This window comes from Pseudorca crassidens, chromosome 14 (assembly GCF_039906515.1).
Source record: "Pseudorca crassidens isolate mPseCra1 chromosome 14, mPseCra1.hap1, whole genome shotgun sequence".
NCBI lineage: Eukaryota > Metazoa > Chordata > Mammalia > Artiodactyla > Delphinidae > Pseudorca > Pseudorca crassidens.
This window is the reverse complement of record NC_090309.1, coordinates 8,211,169-8,229,034: the sequence shown is the minus strand read 5'-3', so window position 1 is coordinate 8,229,034 and position 17,866 is coordinate 8,211,169. Positions and strand designations below refer to the sequence as shown.

The following is a 17,866-nucleotide window of genomic DNA, read 5'->3' as shown; positions in this document are numbered from 1 at the left end:
TCGGACAGACATGGTAAGTTACACGAGTCCACACGAGAAGGAAATCACATCCCTAAGGCAGAACGTGGGCAGGTGCCAAATGGACGGTCCAGTGGCTGCCAACACTCTGGGTTTGGAGGCCCGGGGAGGATGCTGTGATGCGGGGACCGCAGCCAAGCTCTGCAGGGCAGGGAGGGAGGGGACGTCCAGGTGAAGGGACAGGGCGGGTGGCCTTGCAGGAGGGGATGCCCCTGAGCGCAGGCAAGGCATCAGCAGACAGACTGGCCCCAACGGACTGGAGGGAAAAACGTGGCTAAGGAGGAAATGAGGGGAAAAAGGCTGAAAGGCTGGTGCTGCCTGATAATGGAGGGCCTGAGGGTGAGACCCCCGGATGTGTGTTTGGGAAATCTTGGCCCAATGGGAGTGAGGGGGAGGGACTAGAGGCTCCACGTGTGGGTGCCCTGCGGCCAGAACCAGGTTACTAAACCTGCCCAGCAATGATTCCCCCAGTGGCCCCCCACCCGCTCCCAGCTTTCCAAAGGGGGCTGAGGAGCAGGAGAGAAAAAATGGCAGAGGTGAGGGCTTCCCTGGTGGCGCAGTGGTTGAGAGTCCGCCTGCCGATGCAGGGGACGCAGGTTCGTGCCCCGGTCCGGGAAGATCCCACATGCCGCGGAGCGGCTGGGCCCGTGAGCCATGGCCGCTGAGCCTGCGTGTCCCGAGCCTGTGCTCCGCAACAGGAGAGGCCACAACAGTGAGAGGCCCACGTACCGCAAAAAAAAAAAAAAAAAGGCATTGGTGGGGCTCAGGGACTGTCAACTGTGCAGGTGTACAGGGCGGGGAAGGTGGGCTGTTTCATAAAGCAGAGGAGGGCAGGCCTCCCAAGAGGACCACGCAGAGCCGTCCCATCCTGATCTGCGTCCCAAAATGATGTGAGGGCACAAGGCCAGTCAGGGGGAGATCTGAGCCTCTTCCTGAAGCCTCATGGGGCAGAGCAAACCAGCCACAGGGAATGACCAGAGACGGCCTGGGTTCAGGGCCGGTGGTGGCTGCCCACACAGCACCTCCTCATCTGAGAAGGATCAGGTCCTCCAGCTCCACCTTCAGTGATGGTGGCAGTCAGAGGATGAATTAAGTTCCACCAAAAGGAAGACTGAGCACCCCCCGCTTCCTTAGGACAGGAAGTGATTCAACAAGTAAAGGGGGTAGGGACTTCCCTGGTGTGTCCAGTGGGTAAGACTCCACGCTCCCAATGCAGGGGGCCCAGGTTCGATCCCTGGTCAGGGAACTAGATCCCATGTGCATTAACTAAGAAGTCCGCATGCTGCAACTCCAAAAAAAAAAAAAAAAAGATCCCGCATGATGCAACTAAGACCCGGTGCGGCCTAAATAAATAAATAAAAATTAAAAAAAAAAATAAAGAGGTAAAGGGCAGGGGGAAGGGTGTTCAAAGCAAGGGGCTCTGCTACTTAGAGCAAGGTGACCTAGGGCAAGTCCTGTGACCCCTCGTGGTCTCTCTTCACTCCCTCATCTGTGAAATGGGACCATACCTCTTTGCAGGGCTGCTGAGAACTAAATGAAGCTAGGCTGGCACAGGACCTGGCCAGGGAAAGGCTAATAAACAGTGACCGTTTGGGGCCTCATGAGGTCCCGGAGCCTCTGCTGCAGCGGGAATGTCGCCAGCACCATGCAAAAGGATTTCCAGTTTGGGTTCCCGCAAGCGACAGGAAGCACCCTTCCCACCAAAGGTCTGCTCATCCCCAGCGCTCGGGGAGCCCTGATCCTATACATACGGCACAGAGGGCACGGGTGAAAGCGCCATCCCAGGGCTCCCTCTCTCCTGAGCCCAGAGCCCTGGGGGCACAGCAGACATCCCAGGGGGACCAGCACAGGTGGCCTGGGGGTCCTGACATAGCGGCGCAGGGGGCCACAGGCCGATGTCGCCTCCACTGAGCATCTCACCCGGGATGCTCATCTGTGTGATGGGACCACACATCAGACCACAGGGCCCCCAATCTGCAAGGAATCCTTCTGTCTCTACTTCAAGTCCTGAATCACAGAAGAGACAGCCTAGCGGTGGGCTCCCTTAGGAAGCCAAGTGAGCGCCCTTCCCTCTGTGCCCCTGGCCCTCGTGGAGACTGGCAGAGCCAGCACCCTGAATCCACCCTGAGTCCAGGTGGCCTGGAGCAGAGGCGCTCACGCCTGCCTCACCCACCCCAGGCCCTGCAGACCCAGTGTCAGGACAAAGGAGCAGTTAGTGCTACGGCCAAGGGCACCTGGCCACCATCGGGCAGCTGAGGGACCAGCTTTCCTGAACCCGCCAAATGCCCACCTTGGGCCACACCATGTTCAGAATTCCCTGATTATAAATCCCTTTTGTTTACCCCCCTATTTTTTAAAAATCCCATCTAGGAAAAAAATAAAGGAGTCCTCGGGCTTCACTGTGTCAAACAATTCCACCTGCGGGAAGAGGCCACAGCTCGCAGGCACACAGACAAGAGATAAGTTTAAACCACTGCGAACACTTAAATCAAGGGACAGGTTTTTTTTTTTCTAAAGCAACGATATACCATGATGAAAAACATTTGCATTCTCATTAACTCCGAATGCTGAGAATGAACTAAGGCTTCTTAACATGCCTCACCCTGTAATTGTTCTGCAAGTGGATCTTAGCAGTAAGTTTTATTTCTGATAGGTCACTGAGTTAGGAAAAAAAACCATTCTTCCGGCATTATCCCTAGGCGCACACACACAGGCGTGCGGTCCTGAGATTAGAAATGCTGCTGCAACCATCAGTCCTGCTCTCCCGGCCCTCTGTCCAGGGGGGCGCTGCCTTGTCTGATCTCTGGCGCCCGGAACGACATCTGCAAAACAGAGTCCCCGGAGCCACCCTCATCCCACTGCCAACGATACCCTGAGCTCCCGGTAGCTTCGCGGTGGAGCCAAAGCCTCAAACCCAGTGAGGACGCGTAAAACGATCCCCGAGAGAGAGAGTTACACAAAGTGAGGGGCCACCGAGAAGGCAGGTACCAAATGCAGAAGAGGATGAACTGACGTACCCACTCCTTCACACGCACCCGCTGGAGATCGTTTTAGCCCTGTCCTCACTTAGGTCCCCCCTCATTCATGCTTTTCTTGAGAACAGTCCACGGGAAGCCACCCCCTGCGTGATTACAGTATTACAGTCGCCATACACTGCTCTCTGTCCCGCTCACTCCCCGTGGAGATTTGTTCAACACACGAGGCCTCTTGGCAGGAGCCTTCCCGGAGAGCATTTTTTTTTTATTATTACTAGTTCCCCGACCAGGGATGGAACCTGTGCCCCCTGCAGCGGAAGCGCGGAGTCTTAACCGCCGGACCACCAGGGAAGTCCCCCGGATAGCACCTGACTTGGAGCTCTAGCCCAAGACCTGGGTCCTTGCCCCAGACGTGCCACCTACCATGGGAATAACCTTGGGAAACCCACAAGATCGTTTTCTGCCTGCCTCTTCATCTGGGAAGGTGGAGAAGGCATTTTTCTGGTCCATTTTGAGGATACAGTGGGATACGGCACATGGATGCCCAGTCTTTCATCTGCTGTGTTTACTGACACAAATTTCAATCAGAGCAGAAAAAGGCCACTTTTATTTCTCCCCACTGCCCCTCTCCCACAGCTCAAGGTGGCATACGTGACAAGAGTGGGGCCCCAGTGGACTTGCTCACATCCACAGGCCCCTCCAGGCCTCTCCTCTTTGCAGCTGAAGCCAACCCACATTCCAGAGCCCTCGGGAGGGTCTGTGGGACCCTCACTCCACCCCAGGATCAGCAGGGCCCTTCCTGTGCCTTTTTACACAATGAAAACATCTGAGGCCTGACTGATGTCGGGCTGGCCCTGGTCTCTCTTCCCACAGATCCTGCCTCCAAAAGACCTCGAAAATCTGGAGAATTCTTTTCCTCCACCTGCTGCCTCACGTGCACAGAACCGAAATAGCAGAACACGTATCCTCGTGAAGATCAGACCCCAGGGGCAGCCTCGTCCACAAATGACCACGCGACAACTCTTGTTAGAGGGCCTGATTCCCATCATGGGACACAGTGGTAAGGAACGTGGGATTGAAATCCAGACTCCTGGCTTCAGTCTGTCTGCACGGCCGTAGGCAGGTAAATGAATCTATCTCCCCATGCTATCCACTATATCACCGGGCCCTGTGTCATCCGGTGTGGCAATGCCCAGGAAAGCACCCTGCAAATGAGGGGTTGCCATGCAAACAAGAGGTGCCCTACCGATGCACCCTGTCCTGCTTCAGGACTCCGCACGACATCACAATTTTGAATGGAAATGTTGCTTTCACAGTAAAATTACACAGGTTCTCAAATAAGATCAAGGTGAACTCAAGGGCCTACCGTACCAACCACTGTCATTTCAGTATGGCGGCCCCCCAGGCCTTGTCCTTGTCAGCACTACATTTTGTTCTCAATCATTCACAAAACAAATATTTACTGACTGCCGCTAAGTTCCAGGCACTGTGGTAGGCGTTGCAGATTCAGCCGTGAACAACCACAAAAGACTGCGTCCTTGTTCTCGTGTTCTAAGGGGGAGAGAGACAATAAACAAACAGGTATCCAATATGCCGGTGGAGGTGAGGGCTTTAAAACCCAAAGTGCAGTAAAGGAAGTGCTATTTTATATCAGGTGATGAGAAGGCCTTCTCCGAGGAGCTGACAGTTGAGCGGAGACCTGAAGGAAGTGAGGGGGTGAGCCATGGGGATGTGGAGGGGAAGAGTCTGCAGGCACCGGTGCGGGGGGGGGGGGAGCAAACTCAAAGCAGAGGGATCAAGGGGAGATCAAGAGATCAGAGCCATGCCGGGTGCTGGGTGGGGAGTAGGGGACACAGCAAGGAGGGCCTTGTAGCACATGGACAAGACTTTGAATTTTATTCTGAGGGAAGTAAAAAGCCATCGGCAGGTTCCAAGCAGAGGGCTGGCACAATATGACATACATTTAAGTTTCATTTTCCAATTAATCTTGCTAGTATACACAAATATTAATTTTTGCACCTTCACCATGTATCCTATGACTTTGCTAAATTCACGTATTAGTTCTAGTAGCATTTGCATAGATTACTGAGAATTACGCCTTCTGCAAACAAAGATAATTTCACTTCTTCCTTTCCATCCAACCTTCTCGCCTTTTATTATAATTTCACTTCTTCCTTTCCATCCAACCTTCTTGCCTTTTATTTCTTCTTGCTGCCCTTTTGCACTGACTGGACTTCCAGGGCTGGGCTGCACAGTGTTGTAAGCAGGCTCCCTTGGCTTCTTCCTGATCAAGGGGCAAACATTCCATGCTTCACAGTTTAAAATGACTTTAGCTGTGGGTTTCTGGAAGCTGTCCTTTAAGAGCCTGTGGAATTTTCCTTTTATTCTGAGTTTGCTGAGAGTTTTTAATGATAAATAGGCTGTGAGACTTGTCAAAAGCTTTTTTTTCTGCATCTAATAAACAGGTAATATTTCTTTTTTATTCAGTTAATGTGGTGAATTACACTCGAGTTTCACATGTTAAACCAACCTTGCGTTCCTGGGATAAACCCCATTTGGTCACGAGGTGTTATTCTTTTTAAATATTGCTGTATTCAATGTGCTAGTATTTTGTTATATTTTGTGTCCCTATGCTCATGAGAAATACTGATCTATAACTTCTTTTCCTTTTTCTAAATCATGGTTATGCTGGTCTCATAAATTTGGGAAGTCTTTCCTCTTTCCTCTTCCTCTACGAAAGAATTTGTATAAGACTAGTGCTATCTCGTCCTTAAGTGTTTTCTAAAATTCACCACTGTAGCCATTTGGCCTGGAGTTTTCTTTGCGGGCAAGTTTTAAATTACAAATTTTATTCTTTTAAAAACTAAAATTCAGGGCTATTCAGATTGTCACTTTCTTCTTGTGTTAATTTTGATAATTTGGGTCTTCCAAGGAATTTATGTCCATTTCATCTAATTTTTTTCTGAACTTATTGACATAAAGTAGTTCTTAATACTCCATTACTAACCTCTTAATGTCTGTAAGATGTATAGTAATAGGCCCTCTTTCATTCCTGATATTGGCAATTTGGTTCCCTCTTGTTTTTCTTGAATATTCTTCTTAGGAGTTTATCAATTTCACTCATCTTTTATAGAACCAACTTTTGTCTTTACTGGTTTTTCTCTATTCCTTGTCTGTATTCTTTCATTTACCCTCCTCTTCTTTTTTGTGATACTTTTTACTGTTACATGTCTTAGAAACTCCTCAGTAAAACTGCTATTATTTTTGCTTTAAGCCATCAATTGTCTTTTTTTTTAACATCTTTATTGGAGTATAATTGCTTTACAATGTTGTGTTAGTTTCTGCCGTATAACAAAGTGAATCAGCAATACATATACATATATCCCCATATCCCCTTCCTCTTGCGTCTCCCTCCCACCCTCCCTATCCCACCCCTCTAGGTGGTCACAAGGCACTGAGCTGATCTCCCTGTACTATGCAGCTGCTTCCCACTAGCTATCTGTTTTACATTTGGTAGTGTATATATGTCCATGCCACTCTCTCACTTCGTCCCAGCTTACCCTTCCCCCTCTCCATGTCCTCAAGTCCATTCTCTACGTCTGTGTCTTTATTCCTGTCCTGCCCCTAGGTTCTGCAGAACCATTTTTTTTCTTAGATTCCATATATATGTATTAGCATACGGTATTTGTTTTTCTCTTTCTGACTTACTTCACTCTATATGACAGACTCTAGGCCCATCCACCTCATTACAAATAACTCAATTTCATTTCTTTTTTTTTTTTTTTTTTTGCGGTATGCAGGCCTCTCACTGTTGTGGCCTCTCCCGTTGCGGAGCACAGGCTCCGGACGCGCAGGCTCAGCGGCCATGGCTCACGGGCCCAGCCGCCCCGCGGCATGTGGGGTCTTCCTGGACCGGGGCACAAACCCGTGTCCCTTGCATCGGCAGGCGGACTCTCAACCACTGCGCCACCAGGGAAGCCCAATTTCATTTCTTGTTATGGCTGAGTAATATTCCACTGTATATATGTGCCATATCTTCTTTATCCTTTCATCTGTTGATGGACACTTAGGTTGCTTCCATGTCCTGGCTATTGTAAATTAAGCTTCAGTGAACACTGTGGTACATGACTCTTTTTGAATTATGGTTTTCTCAGGGTATATGCCCAGTAGTGGGATTGCTGGGTCATATGGTAGTTCTATTTGTAGTTTTTTAAGGAACCTCCATACTGTTCTCCATAGTGGCTGTATCAATTTACATTCCCACCAACAGTGCAAGACGGTTCCCTTTTCTCCACACCCACTCCAGCATTTATTGTTTATAGATTTTTTGATGATGGCCATTCTGAAGGGTGTGTGGTGATACCTCATTGTAGTTTTGATTTGCATTTCTCTAATAATTAGATGTTGAGCATCCTTTCATGTGTTTGTTGGCAATCTGTATATTTTCTTTGGAGAAATGTCTATTTAGGTCTTCTGCCCATTTTTGGATTGGGTTGTTTGTTTTTTTGATATTGAGCTCCATGAGCTGCTTGTAAATTTTGGAGATTAATCCTTTGTCAGTTGCTTCATTGGCAAATATTTTCTCCCATTCTGAGCATTGTCTTTTCGTCTTGTTTATGGTTTCCTTTGCTATGCAAAAGCTTTGAAGTTTCATTAGGTCCCATTTGTTTATTTTCGTTTTTATTTCCATTTGTCTAGGAGGTGGGTCAAAAAGGATCTTTCTGTGATTTATGTCATAGAGTAAACCATCAATTGTCTTTTAAAGAAATTTTAAACTGGGAAAACAAATTCTTTTATATTTACCACATAGTTCCCATTTCTGGCACTTTTCATTCCTTTATATGCATCTATATTCCATCTGGTGGCATTTCCTTCCAGGCTGAAGACTTTCCTTTAATGACTCCTGCACTGTAAGTCTGCAGGGAACAATTTCTCTCAACTCTTGTCAATCTGAAAATGTCTTTGTTTCATATTTATTTTTGAAAGATAATTTTTTTTCCAGAACTTTAAAGATGGCATTCCACGTCTTCTAGTTTGCATTGCTTTTGGTAAGAAGTCAACTATATCCTTGTTTGTGTCACCCTATATGTAACACAGTTGACCCCTGAACAACGTGGGGGTTCATCTGTGTATAACTTAGAGTCAGCCTTCCATAGCCATGGCTCCTCTGTATCCACGGATTCAACCAGCCACGGGCCACGTACGTAGTAGTTACTATTTAAAAATATCAGTGTATAAATGGACACACACAGTTCAAGTTCACATTGTTTAAGGGTCAACTGTGTATCTCTTTTCTTCCGGCTGCTTTTCATCTTTTGTTTTCAGCAATCTAATTCCGGTGAGCCTAGGTGTGGTTTTCTCTGGGTTTACCCTGCTTGGGTTACTTGAAATTCTAACATCTGTATGTTGAGATTTTTTTCATCAAATTTGAGGAAATTTCCTCAAATGCTTTTCTGGCCCAATCTTTCTCCTTCTAGAACTCCAATTACACAGACGTTAGACTACTCGATATTATCTCTCACATGACATTGAGGCTCTGGTCATTTTTTTTCAATTTTTTTTTTTACTCTGTGCTTCAGCTTGAATGGTTTCTATTGACCTTCACGTTCATTGATACTTTCTTCTATAGTGCCCAAACTGCTGTTGAATCATCTAGTGAATTTTTCATTTCAGATACTGTATTTTTCAGTTGTAGAATTTCTGTTTGATTGTTTCTTAAATTTCCATTTCTCTACTGAAATTCCCATCTGCGTGCTCATTATGTTTCTATGGGGGTGTATCTAGTGACCTTTTTCTCTTTGTTCCTGGTCACACTGTTTACGTGTCTAGTGATGTTTTTATTGCATGCTGGACATTGTAGATAACACTTCGTTTAAATAGTGTTGAGTTTGATTCTGGCAGACAGTTAGTTGACTGGCATATCATCCTGATCCTGATGAGGCTTGTTTTTAGGTCTTGTTATTGTGGGTTTAGCGTGGTCCTTACTCCAGATTAAAGAAACCCTATTCCTAAGGTGTGGCCTTTCTGTGGCCTCAGTTGTTCAGTAAGAGCTCCTCACTCTGGCAGGTTAGAGCTCTGTCTCTCAGCACTGTGTGACCTCCAGAATCTTTGTTCTAGCTCACTACTTGCTCCTTAGTAGTTGTTCTTTTCTGAGCCTCAAGGAGCCCTGTCCTGTGTAAACACAACTTAGTATTATGCAAGACTAGGCGACCACTTTGAAGATTTCAGAAGCTTCGTCTCCAGTACACTGTGCCCCACAAATTCCGGATGCCTCAGCACCCCCAAATTCTGACCTCTGTTTCTTCTGCCCATCTCTCTGTTGGTCTCTGCTCCCCTGTGTCTTGGTTTTTTGTTTTGTTTTTTTGCGGTACACAGGCCTCTCACTGCTGTGGCCTCTCCCATTATGGAGCACAGGCTCCGGACACGCAGGCTCAGCGGCCATGGCTCACGGGCCCAGCCGCTCTGCGGCATGTGGGATCTTCCCAGACCGGGGCACGAACCCGTGTCCCCTGCATCGGCAGGCGGACTCTCAACCACTGCACCACCAGGGAAGCCCTGTGTGTTGGTTTTGAAGGCACTCCCCCACAGAAAGCCAGGATGGATGTGGAACGTGCCTCACACGCTTCCATTTGGATCACAGACCACTGAACATTGTTCCATTCCTGAAAACAGTTGCTTCATATATTTTGCCCTGTATCAAAATTGTTGGAAAAAGAGGAAATCCAGCAATTACGATCCCACTGTGGCTGGGGTTGGAAGTCTGATTATATTCTGACTCTGGCTGCTGTATGGAAGAAACTGCAAAATGAACTACCTACCCTAAGACCACATAAAAAAAGACTGATGATGGAGCTTTTCTTGGAGCAGAAAACGCGAATGCTTTGACACCTGTTAAACACCTGTGCAAATCCGGCAAGGCATCACGAGTAAAATGTACTTTCAGATAAACCCATGGGAACATGAGGCCGGTTCTCATCTCTGACACCAAGTAGAGACCTGCAGTTTGGAAGGCTGGAATAAAAGGACCTCCTTCCATAGTTCTTCTGGTTGAGCTCAGCCACAGCCAGAGCAGGAGCTGGCAGTGCTCCTTTCCCATTCGCAGCTGTAACCAGTGGACTGACGGGCCATCTCATCTGGGAAACCAGCCACAAGGGCAGAGGAACCCAAGTGTGTGACCTGGGGAGCTCCGAGGTCGCCCTCAAGCATTGGGTCTCATTTAGACACTTCCAAATCTTCAGCTGTGGGGCAGCAAACGGGTCACACGCTGTTACTCTCGCAAATGCAGGACCAAGTCAACCCTCCAACAACAGTTATTTTCTTAGCAAATGCCCGCCCCTCGCTACAAATGGGGATCTGGATCAGGGGAAGCACCCAGCTATACGACGCCACGGTTTCTCCCACCCACAGCCTGTGGACGGCTTGTCACGCTAACAGCTTGCCAGGGAACAGGAAGATGTTATCAGCCCAAAGGAAAACCCGAACTCAAACTCACCCTATCGCTGTGAATGTCTACCAGGCAGATAACTACGTGAAAGAGCCTCCCCCTCCCTTCCCTGGGACAAGCTGCCATTTGCCCCGGACAACAGACCGAGGCTTGGGTGTCAGGCGGCTCACAGATGCAAGGACCTTCCCTCCAGCCCCTCCACACCCCGGCACCGCTTCAGGAGAGCAGCAACGTCCAGAATCCACTTGAGAGGCGGCCTGAACATCACAATTTCCATTGCAAGTCCACGTGTGCGGAAGTGAATGGCATTTACACCTCACCTGTCTTCTCTCAGCCTGGACTGAGTCTCTATTTGCAGAACCAGCCAGAAGAATCCTAAAGGTTCAGAGGTCTACACAGAGGAAGCTCACTGCCCAAAACTTCCCTAACCCTATCTTTAAAAGTATAACGCAGACGCTAATAGCAGGGGCTGTACAAAGACGTCCTCATTTTAAGCCTCACACAGTGAATCAGCATTTCAGAAACTCTGCTCCCTCAGAGACCCTGTGAGAACTCTCCGGCAAAGTTTCGTAAGAGAGTGGAGGAGGGCTGTCAGGCAATTTCTGTGTAAGGTTTCTGCGCACGCCACGAAATTCATATTTTCCAGAGCCCTAGACGGCGGTAGCAAATGCTTACATTTCCCGTACAATATTCCCATTAGGTTCCCTGGGCTTCTCAAGGGGGGCTTTCTTGTTCATGAGGTTATTTTCTTTATTTGGTTCAATTGTCTGCTGATTTACATGTAGCAGCTGTGTGATGTAAGAGCTACCGCTCATAAGAAGAGGTGGGCAGGTATGGAAGAATTCCTATTAAATGTCTGAGAAAGCAGTCATGATTCTTAGATACAGGATCCTACAGGAGGTTCAGAATGTTTCCATGCAATTTGGACCCAGGCAACTGTCATCAAACCACTGTTCAGGAAACCTGCGGATGCAAAGGAAATGAGCTGTCAGGCTGCGTGACACGAGCAAACAGCAGCCGTGCACGAGGAAGCCGCCTCCCTCCCGCATATTCCTGCTCTGACCTGCAAAGGCCCCCTGCAATCTGATGCCAGGCTGAGCCGGTTTCCCCCGGGGGAGCATGGACCTGGCACCGAACGCTCCACCTGCTAGGGCGCCCCCAGCCACCTGGCCAGCTGCTCGTTTCCCTGCTTCCCTTTTGGTCAGAGGAATCCTGTTCCCGAGCCACCTGCAAACCCACAGAGCCTGTCCCCAGGTCCAAAGCCCATCAGCGGGCATGACGAAGGGGCAGCGATATGGCTGAGAGACAACGACAGTAAAATGAACGGGTATCAGGGCTCTGGCGGCTTTCAAAAGGGGTAACTGAATCCTGAAGGAGAAAATGCCTGCATTCCGTGCAGGTTCTCAACCCACCGGGCTTAATAAAACACCCTTCAGCAGTAAGCCCGTCTTGTCATCGTGTCCTTTCTCCCCAGCATCACACGGGGGGCAGGGGGGAATGCTGTTCCCTCCCCACCGGCCTGGCACCACCTCCCACTGCGGCTCCAGCCCCTCCTGCAGCTGCTCCACCTGCTGGAGCAGATTTCAGAGACCTCTTGCCAACAGGCTGCGGGTCAGGACCACCCTCAGGCAGGACACACTGCACACCTTTTGCGAACAGCGCAGGGCAGCATTTTCTCTGAGGATGCATTCTGAGTAGTTCTTTGCTTCCCAAACCACTGCTCCGAGGACACCCCAGAACCAGAGTCGGCTCTGGCTCACATGACAACCGTTCTCCCCAAACAAGGAGCAGCCTGGAAGCCACACGGGTCAGGGTTAAGGTGTGCTTCCCTCGCACACCCACCCACCGCCAGAGTGCGGGCTTAGAGGCCATCGGGCCTGGGCCCGTTTACAGGGGGACCCCGGCGGGGGTCTGTCCCCAGTGCACACGTTTGATTTTCTGCAAAGTGCAGCTGATGACTGCGCCTACGCTCGGGATCAACAGGAAGATTGAATCCGGTGAGACAGGTCAACTGCTCGGCTCGAGGGTACATGCAATTACCTCTCGGACAAAAGGGGTGTTCAGGACTCAGGTTCCAGTGAGCTTGCTGGACACAAAGGACCAGAAAAATCTAAGAAACCGTTTATTTTTCAAGAAAGCTTGAGAAGTTGTCTTCAACCCCATATGGCTGCCAGGAAGTGGAGGATACGGCAGTGTACGTCTAACCCCTCGGGCCTGAGGCAGGCTGGGCTCACAGTAGCTGTGGTCGCACAGAGCAGCTATGGGACGAATATCACACCGATGTTGCTGGCCAGGCATTATAAACCTGGATTGGGATTAAAAAAAAAAAAATCTTCCCCAAATAATTTTTCCAACATTTAGCCTACTGCAAACTACTTCGCTCTTCTCGGCTACCGGTTCTGGAAAATACAGAAGTTGTCCAAACTCTGGAACTATTCGTGCTCCAAGACCCCCAGGTCAGGGCTTGCCGAGGGGGTTTTTACACCCAGAGCTCTGGGTGGGGCCGGGGCGGGGTAGGCGGGGCTTGTCCCAAGGCCAGGCACCTGGGCTGGGTGCCTATCTGAGAGGTGGGAGACCCACAGTGCCTGTGCTTCTGCTTCCTACACAGGCACGTCCCTAATGCTCAAAGGGGCATGTTAACTCTGGCCCTGCCCACCTCGCAGTTAATGGTGGGCCCAAATAAGACTGCTGGGTGCAAGCTGTGCCTTGAAAAAAAAAACAGACGGTTCTATAGACGGGGAGGTTCCTCCAGACTATGGGACACTTTGCACAGATGCCCCCCGCAGCCCCAGGTGCCGGCCCACAAGCACTGACTGAGGGTCCTGGGCCTCCGTGGGCAGAGCACAAGGTCAGGCACTGATGGACGAAGCTGACAGGATGCAGTCCCTGCTCTCAGACTCCCACAGATGACCATCCGCCCCCTTAGTGTGCGAGGTCCAGGTGTGTTCAATGTCATGAGGATGCCCAGATCGATGCCAGGGCCAGAAGGGGAGGCACCTGCAGGAACGGGAGCCGCCGAGCCTCTGCGGGACAGGGTGCCGGTGGCCCGCTGTGGCCTCCTGAATCCAAGCGCTGGGGCCCAAGGCAAGGCCGGCACTCCCAGGCAGAAATTACCTGCTGAGCCTCAAAGCTGGGCCACCCTGAAAACCTGTGCATGCTTTGTTTTCTTCCCCAAACCGTCAGTTCACATGATTAAACCCACAGAAACCCCAAGCACACCGATTGCTCTGCTCGCATGCGTCTCACATGGCAACAGGAAAACCGCAGAGGTGACAGTGGAGAAATGTTCTTTCGAGAACAATACTGACACACGTGTGCTTAACTGTTTTACTGTCCCAGCTGGCTGACTCATTCGGTGGTGACACACGTGCCAGGCCCCTCCCCGCCCCTTGTTTGGCCCTAACTGGCGACGGGAGTGTTTCCTCTGGTGACAGCCACCAGCGTCCTGGACGACACACCTGTGCCCGGGATTGGGGAGAGCGGGAAAGGGGCAAGGGAGACCACAGCGTTTTGCAATTGATTGAAATAGCCATGCTAACTGCTCATTCCTTCGAACAAAAAGGCAGTCTGCAAAGAGTAAAAGAACAACAAATGGAGGAGGGGGCCATGCTGTCAGGCGGTGGGCGGGGTGGGTACAACGTGGCCCAGGTATGCTGCAGGCAGGTAAAGGCTCTGGGCTGGAGGTCAACAGCGAGCATGGTGATGCCCACTCCTGTCTGCCACCTGCTCCTCAGGGGCGACCTGGCCGTGCCCGTCCGGCCCCCACTCTGTCTCAGGCGCTAGGCTCACACCAGCTGTGCTTGCACAGATCTGCTGCTCCGACCCACTGCTCGTCTGCAACGGGGCGTGTGCCAGGCATAGACAGGCTTGTCCCCGCTCCAGGCCCGTGATGGCTCCTGAGAGCGATGCCCCCGCCCCCCCGCGGCGGCTGGGGGCCACCTGCCTCCCGCCCCCGACTGGCACGGCCGCTCCCTCCCCTCGGCAGCCCTGCTGAAGCAACTGAGCTAATTCTGGGCTCCCTGCCACCCGCACAAGCCCACGCGCACATGTTCTGACTCATTTCTGAGGCGCCTAGAAGCAGGGGCCAGGAGACAGGCCACAAGGCGCCCACGAGCACCCCATCAGCTCAGGGCCAGGGGTCCTCGGCCTGGCGGGGAGGCCTCTCATCACTTCCACAAATCACACTGGTGGGGACGAGCCCCGATTTTGAACTCCACGGATGGATGTCTTGATACGTCCAGCCATATGCTCGTGGTACACAACCATGGAGTTAAAATCTGGAGTTAAAAATTAAACCTGTCTTACTGTTTACCATCGAGACCCGTTTGGAGTGTGGAAAATTCTCACACTATTGCCAACGTTCTCAAACCTTAAAGACGAGAGATCAGAAAAGAAGGGAGAATTTACATCTAAAAGCTCAGCTCAACCTAATTCCAAAACCATCTCCTGAACACCTATTTTGCGTTATTCTTCCACGTCCCCAGGACCTCAGGCAGAGTCTCCACCATCAAGAAATCTCAGAGTCGGCTGTTTCCGCCCTACCTGTAGCGGGGGTACGACACAGCGCGGAGGGGAAGCAACACGGAACAGTTACTTCTGCGCAGGAGGCGAGGGAGGGGGAAAAGCGACCTGTGGGCAGCCCACGGGCAGTGAGGACACAGGCCTGCAGCCTCTGGGGAGGTTTGGGGAACAGGGAGTTTCAAGGCTGGAACCTGTGGGCAGTGAGGGGAGGGGCAGGTATCAGACATGCTTAGATGCAAGGAATGCTGGTCAGATGTGGGGGGCCCCTTAGTCACTAAGGACCACACCTCCCATCAGAGGGCAGGTCTGGGCATCCAGGAGTCACGGAGAGCACGCTCTGCAGCAGCAAAAACACAAACATCGTATAGTAACGCATGTATGTGGAAGCCAGAAAAATGGTACAGGTGAACCTAGTTCCAGGGCAGGAATAGAGACGTAGACATAGGGAATGGAAGTGCGGACACAGCGGGGGGAAGGGGAGGGTGGGATGAATTGGGAGATTAGATTTGACATGAATACACTACCATGTGTAAAATAGCTAGCTAGTGGGAACCTGCTGTATAGCACAGGAACTCCGCTCGGTGCTCTGTGATGACCTAGATGGGTGGGATGGGGGGGGCGGGGTGGGAGGGAGGTCCAAGAGAGAGGGGATATATATATATATATACACACATAGAGCTGATTCACTTCATTGTACAGCAGAAACACAACATTGTAAAGCAATTATACGCCAATAAAATAAATAAAAATAAATAAATAAAATGAAATCTGTCTGACTCTTAGAAAAGAAAAAAAGAAGGACCTTAACCAATGTATGTGGTCGGGCAAGTTACTTACACACTCTGAGCCTCACGAGAATCAGAATAAACATAACAAACCCTACTGCAGGGCTGTTTTCAGGATTAAATACGCTATGGGAGGAGGCAAGAACCAACAGGGGGCCCTGCAGTCCTGGAATTCTTCCAACGGATCTTCCACTTGGGAAGTCATTCTCCTCCTCCACCTCCTCCGGCACCGCACAGCAACCCCGCCAGTGCCAACAGCAGCCCGGACATTTACTCAAGGCGGCCTCGGAACCTCCACCTCAGGCAGGAAGCGTCCGAGAGCCAGGTTTCCAGCGGGACGGCGCCCCTCTCTGTGCTGGGCATCACACCCACGCGCACGTGGACGCCACCAGTGAAAACGCGCAGAAAAGGCGCACACAGGGAGGGGGGTCCCAAGAAACCAGCAGGGTCCTGCCCACCCCTGATGCTAAGGACGGGCAGCCCCACCGGCACACACCCCCAACCCCGGCCTGTCCCCAGGCGCTTCACGGACTCCAGCCCTGACGCAGCTCCTCCGCCACCGCTGCGGGACCACAGCAACTGAAAAGGTCCGGGGCCGAGCCCGCAGGCGCTTCCAGAAAACGGCGGGGCTGCTCCGGGCTCACCCCTCCCACGTCGGGTTACAGAGGCTGGGTGCCGTCTCCACCCCACGGTAGCTCTCCGATTACACGGGCCGGACGTGGTCCAGGCAGACCTGCTGTTGGTTACCGTCCGCTTCCAAGGAGATTTTTTTAAAAACAGGAGTCGCGGGGTGGAGGTGGAGCCCTGTCTTGACCCCTCCTCCGCCTCCCGCCTCCCGGGGATCGGGTTCCGGAGCTCACCAGTTCAGGGCCCTGGAACCACAGGCCCCTCATCATCTCTGCTCAAGCTGGAGGGTCCGCGGGGGAGGCGGGCTGCCCTGGGTGCACGCGCCCGGCAGTCAGCACTCCTGCGGGGGGCGGGGGGGACACAGCCACTTGCCCTTCCTCCTGGTTCCGTTCTTGACAGTCTCGTCCCTGTAATTTAGACCCCTGAGAGAGAAGGAAGGATGAATCTTAGCCCAAGGCTGCTCCCAGGGCCGGTCCGGCGCAGTGTCCGGCAGTCATCAGGTTTATTGAATTTGTTACAATACTGCTTCTGTTTTACATGTTGGTTTTTTGGCTGCAAGGCATGTGGGATCTTAGCTCCTCAACCAGGATCAAACCCACACCCCCTGCATTGGAAGGCGAAGTCTTAACCATTGGACCGCCAGGGAAGTCCCAGAGGTCAAGCTCTTTCGACACAGTTCTCTCCAACTCTATGACCGAGAGGAAGCACACAGGCAAATCTTCCTAATGTCTACTAACCAGCTCTCCGTCTCCTTGGAACCCAAATCAAAACACTGACCGAATACAGTGCAAGTGTTCAAAGGCGCGGCCGAGCCTTTTGTTTGGTGAATGACAGCAGGTGTCCCTTCTGGGCTCACCCAGGGCACTGGCCTGGAAAACTGCCCCAAACTTCCAGAGAGGGCCGGACGGCAGGAGCCCAAACTCCCACGACATCATCTAATGTTAGGATACACCTAGAAAAATGGGGATTCTAATTATAACAGTAATTCAATGGATTGTAAGAACACTGTGCTGTACCCATACGAGGGGATACTACTCAGCAATAACAAAGAATAAACCACTGACGCAACTACATGGATGAATCACAAAATAATTACAGGCTGAACGAGGCCAGACAAGAGAGGATCTACTGCGTGATTCCTTTTATATAAAATTCTTGGGAATGTAAATTGAGTAACAGTGACAGAGAGTGGACCAGTGAGAAGGGAGGGGGATGGAGGGAAGAGATTAGAAAGGGCATGAGGCATTTCTGGGGGTGATGGATATGTTCACTGTCTCGACTGTGGTATTGGTTTCACGGATACATAAATATGTCCAAACTTATCAAATTGTGCACTTTAAATGTGTTCAGAAGATTATACGTCACTTACATCTCAATAAAGCTGTTTAAAAAAAGTCATCGATGCTGATTATAAGAAAAAATACAGAAAAATATTAAATCTCCCATAATTTTATCAGAGCTGACCCAAAACAATGTTTTCTTTCAATCTTCTCCCT

General features: G+C 50.7%; 1 protein-coding gene across 7 annotated transcripts in view; it reads right to left on the bottom strand.

The window, feature by feature from the left end:
• CRACDL (CRACD like) overlaps positions 1 to 17,866 on the bottom strand; it is a 121,946-nt gene that overhangs the window by 87,833 nt on the left and 16,247 nt on the right. For 5 of the 7 annotated variants that reach the window (XR_010934338.1, XR_010934339.1, XM_067704211.1 and 2 more), the window contains exon 2: positions 11,113 to 11,400. The exons of 1 other annotated variant lie outside the window; for it this stretch is intronic. Coding sequence is in view for 4 of the 6 variants with exons in the window: in XM_067704211.1 (XP_067560312.1) it covers positions 11,113 to 11,252 (140 nt within the window). In the remaining 2 variants the exon portion in view is untranslated. Of the gene's footprint in view, positions 1 to 11,112; positions 11,401 to 16,603; positions 16,624 to 17,866 lie in introns of those variants that run through there. One more of the 7 variants, XM_067704209.1, reaches the window with a different exon arrangement.